At 44.4% G+C, this 20,348-nt stretch overlaps 1 protein-coding gene across 1 annotated transcript in view; it reads right to left on the bottom strand.

Moving 5' to 3' along the window:
* LOC143298145 (uncharacterized) overlaps positions 1–20,348 on the bottom strand; it is a 50,875-nt gene that overhangs the window by 20,550 nt on the left and 9,977 nt on the right. Inside the window, exon 2 of the mRNA XM_076610875.1 lies at positions 14,123–14,624. Coding sequence (XP_076466990.1) covers positions 14,123–14,624 — 502 coding nt within the window. The remainder of the gene's footprint in view (positions 1–14,122; positions 14,625–20,348) is intronic.

The following is a 20,348-nucleotide window of genomic DNA, read 5'->3' as shown; positions in this document are numbered from 1 at the left end:
CTTTGGCAAGACACTCTTCACTATAATCAAATACTTGCCCTGATAGTCGTCCCGGCTGCTGTTTTGATGGTCATAGTGGGACATGACTATCATACAAGGAAAACACACACACATACACACACACATATGTGTGTGTGTGTGTGTGTGTGTGTGTGTGTGTGTGTGTGTGTGTGTGTGTAAGATGTGTATTAATTTACGTACTTGTTTAACATTAATAATGATAATAATAGCGCCTAATGAAATCATTTTGCTCCAAGCGCTTTATAATTACAATAGTTTGTTGCACAGACGGTATTCACACCCACCAGGTAAACCGTATCTTAAACCTGTCAAAGCACTATTTTAAAAAAAATCTATAAAAAAAAAATCAGCAGCTGATTTGCTTTTTTTAATTCAAATCGTACGTACCCAACAGTGAAGCAAACGCTTTTGTCACTTTTGAGCAGTGAAATAGCCAAAGTAATTTACTGAACGTTTGTTACGTCTACCCATCGATCAGAAAGCATTCCACAATGCGTCTGTTAAAAAAAAAAACAACAACTAATTAACCGACTAACTAACTCACTAACTCGCTAACTAACCAACAAAATGAACGAATAAAAAACACACAACTAAACAATTATATATAGAAATTAATAAAATTCGCCACACTGACCAATGAAACAGAGCCCGTTATTCCCGCTGGTTGAACTGAACCGGAAGTCATATTTATTTACAAGTTTCCGCACCAGCCATACCGCATTTATATTCACAACTTCACGATAGGCCGATTTCCGGTTTAAAGGGCGCTGCCATAGCCGTTACTATAAATAGTCCGCATAAATAGTCATGTTCCGGTTTACACTGACAACATGAACGGAGAGATGATGAAAATGCGGTATGCAGTAGTCACCACCATTCAGCACATGGTTCTTTCGACAGTAGAATAAGTGAATGAAATGCTAAATGAGGGTATAGAAAAGCCATATTACGATCATCACCCCATCTTGAAATTAAAATGTAATAAATTTGCTCAACATTATCTTCAAACTAAAGCCCATTTCACCAATGAGTTCTAATGACTGACTTGTGAATCCCGGTCAAAATGGACATTTTTGCTATGGTTTTGCAAAAGCTGTCAATAGCCACGATTTTTTTTTTTTTTCGGCAGCTGTGGTTTTGCGTACATGAATCGATCAGCAACGCTTCAATGCCTCCTTGAAAGTGGAACTTACGATAACGTAAACGATTTTTCGTTTTTTGTTTTACTATCAATAAGACCAGCAATACATCGGGACTGGAACGTTCTGCCCTTGACAGTTGTGAAAGCCAATACTACCGGCACCTTTGTATCGAGGGTGTCGCAGTGGCTGCTAAATGCTAACAACTGAATTTTTTTTTTTCCTTGTGAACCACCAGCACCACCAAAGAAAGACAGAGAGGGAAAAGAGGAGGGGGAAATGGGGAGAAAGGAAAGAGGAGAATAAAAGAAAGAAAAAAGAAAGGATATTCTTCTTTCTTAGTATAGGGATCGTGGAGTCAAAGTAGCATTAAATGGCGGGCTGGAGCTGTGGCGGTCGAGGTTTTATCATAGACACATGATTATATATACATAGTAGACCGAGGGATCACGGCGAAACACGCGGCAACTGGGCGCCATCTTGAGCTGCTGTCCCTCGGCTCGTGGCAAGCAAGCTACACTGCTTTGCGTGTTGTGTGAACTGTGTGCTTAGCTGTCTGCAGACCTCTTTATCAGTCTGTCTCTTTCTGTCTGTCGCACTCGCATAATGTGTGTGTGTGTGTGTGTGTGTGTGTGTGTGTGTGTGTGTGTGTGTGTGTGTGTGTGTGTGTGAAGTCAGGTCAAGTCAAAATGATCTTTATTGCGTGTAAAAGAATAAGCTTGTACAGCTTTTTTTCATCCTGCCCTTAGAAAAAAAAGAAAGAAAAGACATGAAAATAGAAGAAAAGAGGGAGGGGTGGTAGAAAGAGTATAACATGAAAAATCAAGCGCGATAAGACACACAAATTCGATGGTGAAAAACAGTATACGGACAATTAGCAAATGAACATAAATATATAAATGATGTCGAAGCAATTATACATACGAAAGCAGTGTGTGTGTGTGTGTGTGTGTGTGTGTGTGTGTGTGTGCAGAGAAAGAGAGAGACAGAGACAGAGAGACAGAGAAATATCTCTCTCAGTGGGGTTTATCCCCGGGAAGCGCTTCGCTAGCCGGAGTGGTCTAGCCTAGATACTGCAAAATAAAGGTCCTTTTTTTTCTTTTCTTTTTTTTTTTTTCTTCACCTCTACACTCCATCTCGCTCACTACGATCGGCCTCGGATCCACTCTGTTTACGCATACCCAGATTCAAACGCTCGACTACTGGCCGCCGTTCTTTCTCTGTTTCTGGACCTTGCGATTGGAATGAACTTCCTTTTTCGCTTCGTCAAGTCTCCACACTCAGCTCTTTCAAGTCTGGCCTTAAAACCCACCTCTTCCCAAAATAGCCTCCCTTGCCTGCCCTTCCTTGTCTTTAGTTTCTACAGTATTAGAGTTATGCATGCGTGTGAATGACTGGTGCGAAAGCGCTTTGATTTGTCTCTGCACAAGATCCAGCGCTATATAAATACCATTATTATTATTATTATATAGTGCTTTTTCCTGCAGATCCCATCAGGCAGTGACAGAATAATCAATATTTGATTGTGGACACTCTATGGTAGGAAGGAAGGAAGGGTGGAAGGAAGTTGTAAACATCCTTACCACTTTGACAAGTGACACAGGAAGTCTAAATTCTTCATTTTGCATTATAGTCATCAATCATCATCAATCATCATCAGTCATCATCAGTCATCATCAGTCATCATCAATCATCATCAGTCATCGTCAGTCATCATCAATCATCATCAGTCATCATCAATCATCATCAGTCATCATCAATCATCATCAGTCATCATCAATCATCATCAGTCATCATCAGTCATCATCAATCATCATCAATCATCATCAGTCATCATCAGTCATCATCAGTCATCATCAATCATCATCAATCATCATCAGTCATCATCAGTCACGCATAACCGATTTCTTTTTTCCCTTTTTTTTTTATCAGTTAATCTAATTTCTGGACCTTTTGATCGGTAACGCAATTTAACCTTTGGCCGCTTTGATCGGTAAAAATAACAGTTAATTTAATTTGTGGCTCTTTGTTTAATCGGAAAAACAAGTTCATTTCAATTAATTTTGTGACTTTTTTAATCGGTAAGACAATAGCTGATATCATTCGCGACTTTTTTCTTATCGGTAAAACAAGTTAATTTCGTTTGTGGCTCTTTTTATCAGTAAAACAAGTTATAATTCCGTTTCTGGTTCTCTTGATCCGTATATCCACAGCTGATTTCATTTCTGGTCCTTATCATTAAAACAACGGTTCATTCCTTTTCTGGCTCTTTCTTCTTCTTCTTCTTCTTCTTCTTCTGCGTTCACTCGAATGCACACGAGTGGGCTTTTACGTGTATGACCGTTTTTACCCCGCCATGTAGGCAGCCATACTCCGTTTTCGGGGGTGTGCATGCTGGGTATGTTCTTGTTTCCATAACCCACCGAACGCTGACATGGATTACAGGATCTTTAACGTGCGTATTTGATCTTCTGCTTGCATATACACACGAAGGGGGTTCAGGCACTAGCAGGTCTGCACATATGTTGACCTGGGAGATCGTAAAAATCTCCACCCTTTACCCACCAGGCGCCGTCACCGTGATTCGAACCCGGGACCCTCAGATTGACAGTCCAACGCTTTAACCACTCGGCTATTGCGCCCGTCTCTGGCTCTTTCGATCAACAGAACTATAGTTAATTTCATTTCTGGCCATTTTGATCGGTAAAACATTTTTTTTTCTTGGTGCTTTTGATCAGTCAAACAAATGAATTTCATTTCTGATTATGTTTGATCACCGAAACAACAATTTCAAGTTCACAACTGTATTACATGTCACAGTGAGCTTTTAAGCCCGGTCTGCTGTGATGGTTTGGCCGATAAAACGGAAGGTAAAAAGGCAAAACGGAAGCTGATACGACTCAGCTTTGCCCTGTTCGTATTGTATTCTGTTTAAATGGCTGCACATGCCGAACAGTGAATTCCTGTACGCAGCTGAATACAGACAATAAACCAGCTGAATCTTTATCAATGTTTGACCTCTCAAACCCGTCAAACAGAAGCAACTCTCTCTCTCTCTCTCTCTCTCTCTTTCTATCTGTGTGTGTGTGTGTGTGTCGTATGAACGGTACCATTAATTGGGAGTCTAAATCAATGTTTGATCTCTCAAACCAATCAAACAGAAGCAACTCCTCTCTCTCTCTCTCTCTCTCTCTCTCTTCTCTCCATGTGTGTGTGTGTGTGTGTCGTATGAACGGTACCATTAATTGGGAGTCTTAATTAATAAAAGTTTGACCTCTCAAACCAGACAAACAGAAGCATCCCCTCTCTCTCTCTCTCTCTCTCTCTCTCTCTCTCTCTCTCTCTCTCTCTCTCTCCAAGGCCGATGGTTGGGGTGGGGGGGGCGGAGGGGTCCCTCTTGTACAGTAGCCGAGGCAGCTAGCAGACGAAAGCCATTATAGCGTGTGTTTTGGGGGGGGGTTTTTTCAACATGATCTCTATATCGATAACATATCTGGACAGTACACCAACTTCCTTATTGAAGTACTGTACACTGTCTCATACAGTGATACACATATTTTGTGTTACCTTCCGTTTTAGATTGAGCTGTTGTAATGTTTTTATGTTACCTTTATATCTAGCTCGATCATGTAAGGCGCTTTGAGCAGCATTAGCACTAGAAGAGTTATGAATTATTATTATTATTATTATTATTATTATTATTATTATCATTATTATCATCATCATCATTATCATTATTATTACCAGTCAGGCAGTAATTTGCAGTGATCACGCCTACTTTACTTCATTATCTCAGTGTCACCCCCTTTCGCCTCTTCCCGATTCGCCTATCGCAGTTCGCCTCCGTACTCAGTTGCTGTGTGTGTGTGTGGTGGGGGGTGGGGGGGGAGGTAGAGGGACACACACACACACACACACACACACACACACAGCACACAAAAGTACACACACACACACACACACACACACATACCACACACACACACACACACACACACACACGCACGCACGCACGCACGCACGCACGCACACACACACACACACACACACACACACACACCACACACACACACACACACACACACACACAGAACACACACACACACACACACACACACAGAGCACACAGAGCACTCACACACACACACACACACACACACACACACACACACACACACACACGAACAACAGCAACACAACACCTTACAGATAACAAAGCCCCCGGTATAGAAAAGGGGGAGGTTCATCCTGAAGTGACACTAAATATACAGCTCTCTTGACAGCTGGACCGAAAATTCGCTTACCTCTCTTTTTTTTCTCTTTTTTTTCTTTCCTTTTTGGGGAAGGTGGGGGGATGGGATGTGTGAGGGAGGGGGGGGGGGGTGATGGGGGGGGGGGGGGGGGGTATAATAACCTTTTGCTACAGTTGATCTGCAAAACAGTTGAAACCCCACCTCACCACCACCACCACTACCACGGCACCCCGACACACCACAACACTCCCACTCGCTCCCCACCCACCCCCCACCCCCCGGCCCCACCCCACCGCCCCCTCTACTCTCTACCCCCCCCTCACACCCCCACCCCCACCCCCCCTTCTACTCCAGCACAACCGTTTCAATACCGCTTATCACCAGCAAGATATGCCTCAGGGAGTTGTTGGGGCTGTTTGCCTCTCCCGACCCCTTGTCTCAATTAAACGCAACTCAGCGGCTTTCAAAAAAAAAAAAAAAAAAAACGCTGTAATATCTTTTGTCTGCTAGCTGCCTCGGATACTCCTCAAGGAGGAGCCCTCCGCCACCACCACCCCCAACCCGCCTCTCCCCCCCCCTCCCACCTCGGCCCCCCCCCCCCCCCTCACACACACACCCCCTGCCTTGCACCTAAGCGTCTATAGAAACAAATTAAGATAACATTTGTCTGGAAAGACAATCGGTTTATCAGGGCCACAAATCACCCACTCACCCACCCACCCACCTTCCTTGGGGCTTCTTTCCTGTCTTCCTTCCTTCCTTCCTTCCTTCCTTCTTCCTCTTCTTCTTCCCCCCCCCCCCCCCCCCCCCCCCCCCCCCCCCACTCGTTTTTTGTTTTTTTTCCCCGCTGCCAGTCCGTCCGAAAGCCCGTCCTCCGCCATCTTGGCAACTGGCCCGCAGCAAATGGAGAAGAACAGAGAGAGAGAGAGTGGGGTGGTGGGGATGGGAGGGGCGCAAAAAGGGCGTTCACTCTGCCGTGTCGCTTTGATACCTCTACTAGCTCTACTCCTACCTTCTTCCCCAACCAAAGTTCGTTGTATGCTTATCACGTGTGATAATGTTTCACGTGCACAGAGAGAGACAGAGACAGACAGACAGAGACAGAGAGAGAGAGAGAAAGAGAGAGTTGGGAAAGAGGATTGGGGTTGGCAGTGTGTGTACACATTAAATACATCTTCGGAACAGCATCCTTTAACTCACATACATCCTCACGCGCGCGCGCGCGCGCGCGCACACACACACACACACACACACACACACACACACACACACACACACACCTACCAACGCCGTCCCAGCCCCCACGCCCAACCCCCACACTTCCCAATTCTCCAGAACGTTAAAAAAAATGATAAAGAAATATACAGAAAGTTCATAATTTCCCTCTCGGATGTTCACTTTTTCTTGTCTTTTTTTTTTTTTTAATTCTTCTCTCTCTTTCTCTGTGTGTTGTGTGTGTGTGTGTGTGTGTGTGTGTGTGTGTGTGTGTGTGTGTGTGTCTCCATCTGTCTCTCTCTCTCTTTCTGTCTGTCTCTGTCCAACTCTCTCTCTCTCCCTCCCTCTCCCTCTCTCTCTGTCTCTCTCTCTGTCTCCCTCTCTAACTCTCTCTGTATCTCCCTCTCTCTGCCTCTCCCCTCTCTCTCACTGTCTCTCCCTCTCTCTCTCTCTCCCAATCTCTCTCTCTGTCTCCCCCTTTGTCTCTCTCCCCCTCTCTCTCTTCCTTTCTCTCTCTGTCTCTCCCCCCCTCTCTCTCTCTCTCCATCTCTCTCTGCGTCTCTCCATATCTCTCTGTCTGCCTGTGTATGTCTCTCCATCTCTCTCTCTCTGTCTCTCTCTCTCTCCCTCCCCCTCTCTCTCCCCTCCCTCCCCCCTACCCCCGCTCCGCAGTCCTGTGTTCGCTGCACGTGTGACACGCGAGGGGGGAAAAGGGGGTGGGAGGGTGGAAGAGGTTTTATTGAAATTAACGAGGGGGGCCCGGGTCGCCGCTAAAAACGTCACTCCCCGACTAAGATTGCCACAGTGGGCTCTTTTATCGGTAAAACAAAGCTACTGGCAAAGTGGAGGGAGCATGCTGCACTTCGGGAACCAAGTCAGAAGGACCCTGTATGTTGTACCTTGCCGTGCATATGGGGTGCTCTGCGCTCTGCGCTGTGTGTGCGCTGCGCTCTGTGTGCTCTGCGCTCTGTGTGCTCTGCGCTCTGTGCTCTGCGCTCTGTGCTCTGCGCTCTGTGTGCTCTGCGCTCTGTGCTCTGTGTGCTCTGCGCTCTGTGCTCTGCGCTCTGTGCTCTGTGTGCTCTGCGCTCTGTGTACTCTGCGCTCTATGCTCTGTGCTCTGCGCTCTGTGCTCTGTGCCCTGCGCTGTGCTCTGCGCTCTGTGTGCTCTGCGCTCTGTGCTCTGTGTGCTCTGCGCTCTGTGCTCTGTGCTCTGTGTGCTCTGCGCTCTGTGCTCTGCGCTCTGTATGCTCTGCGCTCTGTGCTCTGTGCTCTGTGTGCTCTGCGCTCTGTATGCTCTGCGCTCTGTGCTCTGCGCTCTGTGTGCTCTGCGCTATGTGCTCTGCCCTCTGTGTACTCTGAGCTCTGTGCTCTGCGCTCTGTGTGCTCTGCGCTCTGTGCTCTGTGCTCTGTGTGCTCTGCGCTCTGTGCTCTGCGCTCTGTGCTCTGCGCTCTGAGCTTTGTGCTCTGCGCTCTGTGTGCTCTGCGCTCTGCGCTCTGTGCTCTGCGCTCTGAGCTTTGTGCTCTGCGTTCTGTGTGCTCTGCGCTCTGTGCTCTGCGCTCTGCGCTCTGTGCTCTGCGCTCTGTGTGCTCTGCGCTCTGTGCTCTGTGTGCTCTGCGCTCTGTGCTATGCACTCCGTGCTCTGTGCTCTGTCCTCTGTCTGTCAGTGCAGTGCAGTGAAGCGGGAGATGAGTTTTAGTTTCGGAAATTTCCGATGACCGATCCCTCAATCACTACTCCCCAATAGGGGATGATGAGTTATGCAGGCAGTCATACTGACCCTCTCCCCACCCACAGAGGGAATTCGAATGCCCCCTCGCCTGCCCCCCTCCCCATACCCCTCCCCCTCCCGTCCTCCCTCCCCCCTCCCGTCTCTCCCCCCCCCCTCCTCTCCGTCTCCTCCATTGCATTCTTTGAAGTCTTCCAATTTATATTTTCCGTTTCAACGTTTGCGAAGTTATCTTCAAATGACGGAAATGGTGGTTTAGAAGTTGTTGTTTCCTGCATTTGTTTTCCTCTGTTGGTATGTTGAGCGATCAATGCACACACACACACACACACACACACACACACATAGACACACGCACACGCACACACACACACACACACACACACACACACACACACATATATATATATATATACTGACATAAATACATACATACATATACACAGATTACATATACAGAGAGACAGACAGACAGAGACGGAGACACAGAGAGAGAGAGAGAGAGAGAGAGAGAGAGAGAGAGAGAGAGAGAGAAGACAAGACAAGACAAGACGAAATCTTTATTATCGAGGGTAATAGATAAGCAAGAAACATGCTTTTTTTACATCCAGCCCTCGCTCTAAAGAGGGAACAAAGCTAAAGAAGCGAAAATGAGCAAAAAAGACAACAACAACAAAATCAACAATCAAAATACACCATTATTCCACCATTCACAGCCATTCCACAAAGAGAGAGACAGAGACAGAGAGACAGAGAGAGAGAGAGGAGATGATACTGTGTAAAATGATTCGCCGTCTCAATAATATCATCACCATCAGGGTGTAGAAACTGGACATGAACCCTACCCTATCACTCAGACTGTCAGAGAGACCGTAGGCGAATTCTTCCCTGTTCTCAATACACAGCCAAGAATGTTAACATCACTCTCTCTCCATATATATATAATACTAAGCAGCTGCTTTCCATGCAGGCTCTTTTCCCTTATCCCCTCTTTCCCAAATCCACACTACGAGCGGGCGCATAATCCATGTCTTCTCAACAACGCCACCTGGATCTCGTTACGTTTATCCCCCCCCCCCCGCCCCCATCCCTCCACCTCCCCCCCCCCCCACTCCCCCCGCCACCCCCCCCCCCACCCCTCACCCCCCCACAACCTCCCCTTTAGGGTAGGAGCTTGTTTTGCAAGGGGGAAAGGATTACTGTTCTTGCGTGTATCTACATGTGGGTAGAGTGGCATGGAAAGAGAGAGAGAGGCGAGGAAGGAACGGAGTGGTGGTGGTGAGAGGGAACGGGGTGGGTGGTGGGTGGTGGTGGTGGAGGAGGAGGAGGATGTAGGAGAAGGAGGATGGTGGGAGGAGGTGGGGAGGCAGGGGGGTATGAGGAGGGTTGAGGTGGGTAAAAGGGGGGGAGGAGGAGGAGGAGGAGGAGAAGGACGGGAGATGAGGGATGGAGGATTGGTGGGTGTGTGTGGGGGGGGGGGGAGGGGGGGGGAAGAGCCGGGGGGGGGGCGTGGGAGGGGGGAGGTGGGCAGAACCGAAGAGAAGGGTGTTCAGAAGTTGATAACCGTTGACTGTTATTGTGTTGTTTTCTCTTTCGCTGCTTCCACCCCTTGTTCTTGTTCTCAGTGCGAAACTCTTTAACAAGGAGGGAGAAAGAAAGGGAGGGAAAACAGAAGGAAGAAAATAAAGAAGAAGAAGAAGGAGAAGAAGGAAACTTCAAAGCACAGCACACGTGTCCTTTTTATGGTTTTATAGGTCTTTTTTTTTCTTTTTCTTTTTTCTTTCTTTCTTTCTTGGGAGGAGGGCGGGGGGTGGGGGGGGGGGGTGTCTTGAGGATTGATTTGGCCTAGCTTTCGATGTTGTTTTTGTTGTCTGGGGATAGTTATCTAGTGGCTACTTTTCGTTGTCTGGGTGGGATTTGGGGATAGTTATCTAGTGGTTACCGTTCGTTGTCTGTGTGGGATTTGGGGATAGTTATCTTGTGGTTTACCTTTCGTCGTCTGTGTGGGATTTTGGGATAGTTATCTAGTGGTTACCTTTCGTTGTCTGGGTGGGATTTGGGGATAGTTATCTAGTGGTTACCTTTCGTTGTCTGTGTGGGATTTGGGGATAGTTATCTAGTGGTTACCGTTCGTTGTCTGTGTGGGATTTGGGGATAGTTATCTAGTGGTTACCGTTCGTTGTCTGTGTGGGATTTGGGATAGTTATCTAGTGGTTACCGTTCGTTGTCTGTGTGGGATTTGGGGATAGTCATCTATTGTCACCTTTCGTTGTTTTTGTCTTGTTGTCGTTGTTGTTGTAGGCAGTGGAGATGGTGCTGGTGGTGGCATATCACTAAATCTTATAATAATAATATTTTATTTTTATATAACGCTATAATACAAGCATAAGCAAGCTCTAAGCGCTTTACAATCCAATACCTAATATGAAACAAGAAAGCATATAAAAAGTAGCAGAAACATAAAACAGAATCATTAATATCATAAAAACACAATGCATAAAACTCACAAACTAACACACTATCAATACTACAACTGTTACACTCCAACAATCACATTAACACACACGCACAGACAAACACATGATTAAACGGCTGAGATGACAGCAATTTTCACTTAAAATACATACATGTAAAAAGGAACATAATTGTAATCTGCATACCACAGATTTTGTAAAAATTTTAAAATAAAATTTTGGGTAGGAAAGGTAAAAGGGGTAAAAATCGGGTCATTCTCCCTTTCGAACCACACCACCATCCATCGACCCACCCCCATTCTCTCTACTTCTCTACCCTCCCATCACACACACTCACACTGCCATGGGCCTGGGACAACAGCACTATTGAGTTATGACAAGTATTTTTTTTTTAAAGAGATAAGTTTTAAGATTTGCTTTAAAGGTAGATAGATGAGTTGTTTGTCTGACAGCAATAGGCAGAGAATTCCAAGTTGTTGGGCCGAAGACGGAAAATGACCTCTTTCCACAGGAGTTAAGGAAGTATCGGGGAACAGTTAGCTGGGAGGAACCAAGAGATCTCAATGTTCTGTTTGGCAAGTACAGGTTAATAAGCCCAGAAAGATATGAGGGTGTGGTATTACACTTCAGGCACTGAAAGCATAGGCAGGCAACTTTATATTCAATTCTGGCGTGAACAGGCAACCAGTGAAGTGTCCGCAGAAGAGCAGCAGTGCTCTCCCTCCTCGACTTTTTAAGGACGAGTCGAGCTGCACTATTCTGTATTTTCTGGATCTTGTAGAGTTTATCATTGGGAAGGCCAGCTAAGAGAGAATTACAAAAATCTAGGCGGGATAAAATGAAGGCAACATCAAGTTTGTTGGCGGCATCAACAGACAGGAAGGGGCGGATTTTACTAATCTTACGAAGCTGAAAGTAAAGAACTTTACACAGGTGGTTCACATGAGTTTCCATCGTGAGGGATGAATCGAGAAAAAAACCAAGATTGCGGACAGAACTAGAAAAAGACATTTCTATGCCAGAACAAATGATAGACGTTGTATTTATCTGCTTGAGCTTATTTTTTTTTATTGCCAGTCAACATGAGTTCTGTTTGGTCGTCATTCATTTTTAGTTTGTTTTGTTTCATCCACTTTGCTACATTTTCTATACCAGTTTTAAATTTAGAAACTAAACATGGAATTTCAGAGGGAATAGTAGAATCATGCAGTTGAGAATCGTCAGCAAACAGATGATAGTGAGGTACAGACTGTTGAATGATCGAACTTAGACGTTGTGTGTACATTGTAAAGAGTACAGGTCCCAGGACGGAACCTTGTGGTACCCCATATCTGAGCACAGACGGAACAGACTGGTTTCTTATAATTAATGTACCTACAATAATGTAATAACGATGGACTGGCCACTGTTGTCATGTACAAGTGGAGTGATGGCCTAGAGGTAACGCGTCCGCCTAGGAAGCGAGAGAATCTGTGCGCGCTGGTTCGAATCACGGCCACAGCCCCCGAAATTTTCTCCCCCCTCCACTAGACCTTGAGTGGTGGTCTGGACGCTAGTCATTCGGATGAGACGATAAACCGAGGTCCCGTGTGCAGCATGCACTTAGCGCACGTAAAAGAACCCACGGCAACAAAAGGGTTGTTCCTGGCAAAATTCTGTAGAAAAATCCACTTCAATAGGAAAAACAAATAAAATTGCACACAGGAAAAAATACAAAAAAAAATGGGTGGCGCTGTAGTATGGCGACGCGCTCTCCCTGGGGAGAGCAGCCCGAATTTCACACAGAGAAATCTGTTGTGATAAAAAGAAATACAAATACAAAGCAACACCAATCACTCAAACATGAAAAGAAACGTGCAGTGATGATGAATGCTGCTGCTGCTGCTTCTGAACAACAACAACAACAACAACAACAACAAGGAGATGATGATGATGATGATGATGATGATGACGACGACGATGATGATGATCAGAAGTAGGAACTACACACTCTTGTCTATTCATAAAGAAATACCTATTTACACAATGATGAGTTCAGATGATACGATTTGGTAATGTTGTTCCCCTGGGGGTGCACTCAGAACGCATGTTTCTCTTATTTCACGGGTTTCCTGGTTGATATCCCTTGTAGCGAAAATTAAATCTGGGAGAACAATCAATTTTCTGTGACTCAGTTATAATAGTGGACAATGAGTATGAAGGACATTATCTTTTGGGGGGTTTATTCTTTTTGTCTTTCTTTGGTTTCTTTCTTCTTCTTTTTTTTTTGTTATCTTTTTATCTATTTCAGTCAATACACTTTGAGTTAATGACCACCCACCCAACCAACCAACCAGCCAACACACACACACACACACACACACACACACACACACACACACACACACAACCTACCCCCTCCCACACACACACACTCTCTCTCTCTCTCTCTACCTCCCTCTCTCCCTCTTTCCCTCCCCTCCAGCCTCTCTCTCTCTCTCTCTCTCTCTCTCTCTTCCATACATGATGATAATGATATCAATGATAAGAAGAAGAAGGCGAAATAAATTGAATAGATAGATAGATAGATACATAGATAGATAGATAGACAGACAGATGTGTTTTGTTTGCATTATTTTGTTCTGATAGGGGCCGTTGGCCCAAGTCTTTAAAATCATTCAGTGTCCCTCTCTCTCTCTCTCTTTCGTTTTTTTTTCCACACATGATAATGATGATAGTAGTTTTAAAAAGAAGGAGGGGAAGAAGAAGACGAAATAGATAGATAGATAGATAGATAGATGAGTTTTGTTTGCATTATTTTGTTCTGATAGGCGCCGTTGGCCCAAGTCTTTAAAATCACTCAGTGTCCCTCTCTCCCTCCCTCCAACCTCACACTCTTTTTTTTTTCCACACGTGATAATGATGATAGTAATGTTGAGAAGGGGAAAGGGAAGAAGAAGACGAAATAAATAGAATTGATAGATAGATAGATAGATAGATAGAGAGAGAGAGAGATAGATAGATAGATAGATAGAGAGATAGATAGATAGAGAGATAGAGAGATAGAGAGATAGATAGATAGATAGATAGACTAATAAATAGATAAATACACAAATATACAAGCAAACAAACAAACGAATGAATAAAAAGCTACCCACACCCCATATATAAAAAATATATATACATATGTGTGTGTGTGTGTGTGTGTGTGTGTGTGTGTGTGTGTGTGTGTGTGTGTGTACTCATACACAGTGATAAGAAACTCTAAGGAGAGCTGGACAGTTCAAGGCCTTCAGACACATTACATAACTCACCGGGTCTGGAACAAGTCTTGTGAGCTCCAGGCTTGTCCAGGCTGTAGCTGGACGGCTGGCTCAGGGCCCGCGAGAAGTGCTCGTCCACCACGGAGGCCGCGTCGCCGCTGAAGTAGGTGAAGAGCACGCAGTTGGACGTCAGGTATTGGGTGCCCCGCGGCTGGTGGTGCTGGTGGTGGTGGTGCTGGTGGTGCTGCTGCTGCGATGACTCCCCACGCTCGCCGCTGCCCCCGCTGCCCCCCTCCCCCAAACGGGGCCCCAGCTTGTCCCCACCTGAGGGGGGAGGAGGGAGGGACGGTGGTGGTGGTGGGGGGTGAGGTCCCCCGTGCCCTCCCCCTCCTCCTCCTCCTCCTCCTCCTCCGCCGCCGCTTCCGCCGCCGCCGCCGCCTCCGCCAACACCTGCGGCGATGTCGGCTAGGGTTGCTGTGCTGCTGCTGGTGGTGGTGGCGGAGCTGGGATGGTGGTGCACGCCGTCGTACATGGACGGCGGCACGCCGAACTTCTGTGGATGGGGATAAAGACAACGATAATGATAACGATTTTTTTTTTTTTTTTTTAAATTAAGATAAAGGCCAAAGGCCCTTACTGAAGAGGGTGAACTTCTTGTGGATGGAGATAACGATAACGATAATGATAACGATTTTTCTTCTGTTTTTTTTTTTTTTTTTTTTTTTTCAGATTAAGGCCAAAGACCTTCACTGAAGGGGGTGAATTTCTGCGGATGGGGATAACGATAACGATAACGATAACGAATTTTAAAACAATATTATCATAAAGGCCAAAGCCCCTTACTGAAGGAGGTGAACTTCTGTGGATGGGGATAACATTAACGATAACGATTTTTTTTTTCTTTTTTATTAAGATACAGGCCAAAAACCCTTACTGAAGGGGGTGAACTTCTGTGGATAGGAATGAAGATAACAATAAAGATTGCGATTTTTTTAAAACAATATTATCATTAAGTTAAAGGCCAAAGCCCCTTACTGAAGGAGGTGAACTTATGTGGATAACGATAACGGTTTTCTTTTTATTAACAAGATAAAGGCCAAAGCCCCTTACTGAAGGAGGTGAACTTATGTGGATAACGATAACGGTTTTCTTTTTATTAACAAGATAAAGGCCAAAGCCCCTTTTTGAAGGGGGTGAATTTCTGTGGATGGGAATAACGTTAACATTTTTTTTAAAATTCAGATAAAGGCCAAAGCCCCTTACTGAAGGAGTAGATTTCTGTGGATGGGAATAACGATACTTTTTTTTTTTTAATTCAGACAAAGGCCAAAGCCCCTTTTTGAAGGGGGTGAATTTCTGTGGATTTTTGTGGATGGGAATAACGATAACATTTTTTTTTTTAATTCAGACAAAGGCCAAAGCCCCTTACTGAAGGGGGTAACATGAAAGAAGGATAAATGAAGTTAGCATGACACATAACACAAACCAACCAAAGAAAAAAAAAAGGAAAAAAAAACCTAACGCAAATGTTCAACAACATTCACCACGTCGTAACATCTCTTCAATGCTTCATACACACACACACACACACACACACACACACACACACACACACACACACACAGAGAGAGAGAGAGAGAGAGAGAGAGAGAGAGAGAGAGAGGGAGAGAGAGAGACATATATATATATATATATATATATATATATAAACTCATGCCTTGACGACATGAGCAAATTAAACCCAGGTACAGGGGGATCTCTGTACCTATTTTGGTTTCTGTGGGTGGGGAGAGAGAGAGAGAGAGAGAGAGAAGGTGAAAAGACGTTATATCTAGAGCAAGGTATCTATCTATCTATCTATCTATCTATCTATCTATCTATCTATCTATAATGATGATCATCATCATTACTCCACGGGAATGAGAGAAGCTGAAGTAAAGGTGTTATAGATAGATAGACAGATGGATAGATAGATCATAATCATCATCATAATTGGGGGAACGTGAAATGAATGAGTTACGTAAACAGGTAAATGGGTAAATGGATCATATCATCATTATCATCGTCATCGTCGTCGTCGTCATCATTTCTTTTTGGCGCTTACCCAGTGTCTCTCAGCACATACGTGAAGTATGAATAAGACAAATGTATTTTATTATAATTACTTTTTTTGTTATTTGAAATACAAACTTGCTACATTTTTTTAAAGCAGTTTCAATCTTTGATATGTTTTAAGATTATATTCGAAAGATCTGATTTGCATTTGATAAACAGATAAAAAGACAATTTAATGAATAAACAAGTATACAGACAGACAGACATATAGATAGATAGATAGATAGAGTGATAGAGTGATTCAATCAACAGTTAACTGAATGAATGCATGAATATATTGATTGATGGATAGACATACCGACAGGCAGATACATACATACATACATACATGTGTTTACAATTCATTATGTTCTCCCTTTCTTTTTGACTCACTTGTGTAAACAAAATGAGTCTATGTTTTAACCCGGTGATCGGTTGTCTGTGTGTGCGTGTGTGTGTGTGTCCGTGGTAAGCTTTAACATTGACATTTTCTCTGCAAATACTTTGTCAGTTGACGCCAAATTAGGCATAAAAATAGGAAAAATTCAGTTCTTTCCAGTCATCTTGTTTAAAACAATATTGCACCTCTGGGATGGGCACAAAAAAATTAAAAAATGAAGCCTAATTATATGCAAACTGCATTGACTGTTATATTTATTTTTTTGGTATTCTTTAAACTTGGCACTTTGATCTGATATTCTGACACAACAACAAGAGCAGTCATTAATATCATTTTTTCTTCAAACAGGAACTTCTTTTGCTAAGCATGGAAGTTTTATTTATTTTGCAAACGTTTTGGTGCAGATAGTAAAAAAGGGAAATTACTCTGTAATTAATGCTAGGGGACTTAATTTGCCACAAGTGAGTCTTGAAGGCCTTGCCTCTCTTGTTCTTCATGAATCAATGTTCTCTTTTCTCCTTTTGTTTTTCTTTTTCCATTTGGTTTGTTTAAATTCTTGTCATGTTCGGTGGCATCAACAGCCCGTGGAAATGTGGAGCTCATGAACGACATCCTTCTGCTCCTTCCGCGTTCCCCATGTGATGGGTAGATGCGTTATGTGCTGTGCGTTGTCCTGGAGGAGGTCTCTCTGCTATCCTCAGTCAGCACGTTCCATCAGCGAGGGGGAACTTGAAATCCGTCGTGGGTGTTCCGCGAGTTTTCCTTCTCCATAGGTTGTTCCTGGATGGGGCCGTCGTATCTTCTGCCTCCATGCTGACGCCCTGAGCTGTCCAGGAGGCTGTATGTCTACCTTCAGTGCCGGGATGTGAACATAATTATCTGTTCTACCGCCACCTCCGCTCGACGAATCCCGCCAGAACCGTGGATGTGACTCTTCAGGGGGTGCTGCTATTTGCCCATAGCTTGGGGGATCATGTTCGTGGACATCAGGAGCCAGTTGCATTGCTTGGCTCTAACTTTTTGACAGTTACACGTGACTAAATGCCTACGTTGACCGAACTACGCCATTGGTCAGTTCATACATGCGATGACGATGTGTTATGTGTATGTTATGTGCCCGTGGTGTGTGTGTGTGTGTGTGTGTGTGTGTGTGTGTGTGTGTGTGTGTGTCAAATGCCCTTATAGTGTGTCTGTGTTATGTGCCTGTGTTTTGTGCCTGTGTCATGTAATTGTGTGAGGACAGTGGCAGTAATTAGGTAGATAGTAGATAGGTTGGATGTCAGTGCTTGTGACCGTGTGTGTTCGTGCGTGTGTTCGTATGTGTGTGTGTGTGTGTGTGTGTGTGTGCGTGAGTGTGCATGTGTGTACGCATGTGTGTATATCTGTGTGTGTGTGTCTGTGTGTGTGTCTCTGTGTGTCTGTGTCTGTGTGTCTGTGCGCCTCTCTCCCCACCCCCACACCCCCCTCTCTCCCTCTCTCTCTCCCCTCACTCTCCCTCTCCCATCTGCCTCCCTCCTCTCTCTCCATCTCTCTCCCCCCTCTCTCCCCCTCTCCCTCCTCCCCCTCTCTCTCCTCTCCTCTCTCTCTCCCCCTTCCCTCTACCCCTCTCTCTCCCTCCTCCCCTCTCTTTCTCCCTCTCTCTCCTTCCCCCTCTATCTCCCCTCCTCTCTCTCTCTCTCCCTCTCTCTCTCTCTCACTGAGGGAGGATGCACACAGCAAAAACAGACCCACATGCTGAACTACCCATCAGCAAGGATCCAGCTTACAAAACACGTTGTTGTTTCTCTCTCTCTCTCCCACCACACTGAACAAACCAAATACTTTGACAGATGCAGTGCAAAGTAAATGAACAGAGATAGGCCCTGCTGATTTCTTTTCCTTTGTTCTGTTCTCTTCTTCTTCTTCTTCTTCTTCTCATTCAACAGAAGCCAAAAAAAAAAAAAAAAAGAGTGAAGAGAAATGTGTGTAATAACAAAAGAACACTAACCCTATTTTTGTTTACATGGATCATCATCATCATCATCATCATCGTCGTCATTACCATCACCATCACCACCACCACCATCATTATCATCATCATCATCATCATGACCATCGTCGTCGTCATCATCATCACCATCGTCATCACCATCATCGTCATCATCAACAACTTCGTTATTATCACCATCATCGACTGGAGCGACATATGGGTTATGGTAGCCAAGAGTGTGGGGTGGGGTCTTGCGTTTCGCGACTTGTGAAATCTGAACGGGTTCGATTCCTGTTAGCGTCTGGTTAGTTAAAGACTGCTGGAGAGGCGAGGTGGCAGAATGGTTAAGACGTTTATCTGCCTCTTCACTGTCCATGAGGGACTGGACTGGGTTCGAATCCCGACCCTCGCCCTATTTCCCAAGTTTGACTGAAACACCAAACAGAGCATCTGACTAGTCATTTTTGGGGATGAGGCGATAAACCGAAGTGTCATGTGCAGCACGCACTTGGCGCACTGACAACAAAACAACAGCAACAAAACGATGGCAACGTGGAGAGTGGCCTGCCCTTGGTTAGCAACCGCAACAGGAATCAACAGCTCTACAAATATTCAGTCTTTTCTCTTTTTTTTTTTATTTAGTTGTATTTAGTGTCTTCGGTTTGTTAGTTTACCTCTGGATTTCAGGATCAATATCTTCAGTTAGCGCGGTGACCTCGGTGGGAGCTTACTGTAAATATACATCTAATGCGTCGTGCTGTGTCTCTGGGGTAAACCATTGTACCGGCGACCATCCCTTGGAATTTACAGGACACTTCAACCGGGGTTCCTACACTTTGTTTTGAGCTCTGGGGAATTTTTCATCGATTTTCAGAGGTACTTTTAATTTCTTTTTAGATTATTTTTTTAAATACATTTTTTTAAATTTCTAATTAATAATAACAATCATCATTATGATAGAAATGATAATAATCCAAATGATAATAATAATATCATTTATTTTCAGTCTAATATCATCATCTTAGATGAACAGACTATAAATAAATAAACGAACGAATGATGGCAACGTAAGTGTTGTCCTCTGGTAACAATTTTGGCACTGTTTTGGTTGAGGGGAAACAGGCGTGATTTGTGGATAGCGCGTGTTCTGTGATCTCTCTCTCTCCGACAATGCTATGAACTGTGGTGCCGTGAGAAATAGAACTGAGAGCATTTGCAGATGGGAATGACCGGGTGATAGTTTAGCTGCTGCAGAGCGCTCCATTACCAGCGGTCATTGGCCAGTTTGCTGGTAATAGGTCCATTGTCTGTGGACAGTTTCAGTTTCAATAGCTCAAGGAGGCGTCACTGCGTTCGGACAAATCCATATACGCTACACCACATCTGCCAAGCAGATGCCTGACCAGCAGCGTAACCCAACGCGCTTTGTCGGGCCTTGAGAAAAAATAAATAAAATAAAATAAATAAATAATAATATATTTTTTTTTTAAATAAATAATAATAATAATAATGAAAATAAAATAAATAAATAAATAACAGACAAGCCTCAGGTCTCTGTCCACTGTTTGCCATTGATTCATCTTGGGCTGTCCCCTACACTTCCTCTTCGATCACCAACATACCTTCATGTTTTGTTTTGTTTCGTTGTTTGGCTGATTGGTTGATTGCTGTTGTTGCTGTTGCCTTTGCCCTCTCTCATATCACTGAATGAAATTTTGTTTAATGTTCCATCACAAATACTGGTGATTCAGTGTAGATCTCTTAGAATACAATAGGTCTTTATTACCAAGTGTACCGGGGTCACAAGGAATATT

The sequence above is a fragment of the Babylonia areolata genome, chromosome 23, assembly GCF_041734735.1.
Source record: "Babylonia areolata isolate BAREFJ2019XMU chromosome 23, ASM4173473v1, whole genome shotgun sequence".
Taxonomy (NCBI): domain Eukaryota; kingdom Metazoa; phylum Mollusca; class Gastropoda; order Neogastropoda; family Buccinidae; genus Babylonia; species Babylonia areolata.
This window is presented reverse-complemented; position numbering and strand designations above follow the sequence as displayed.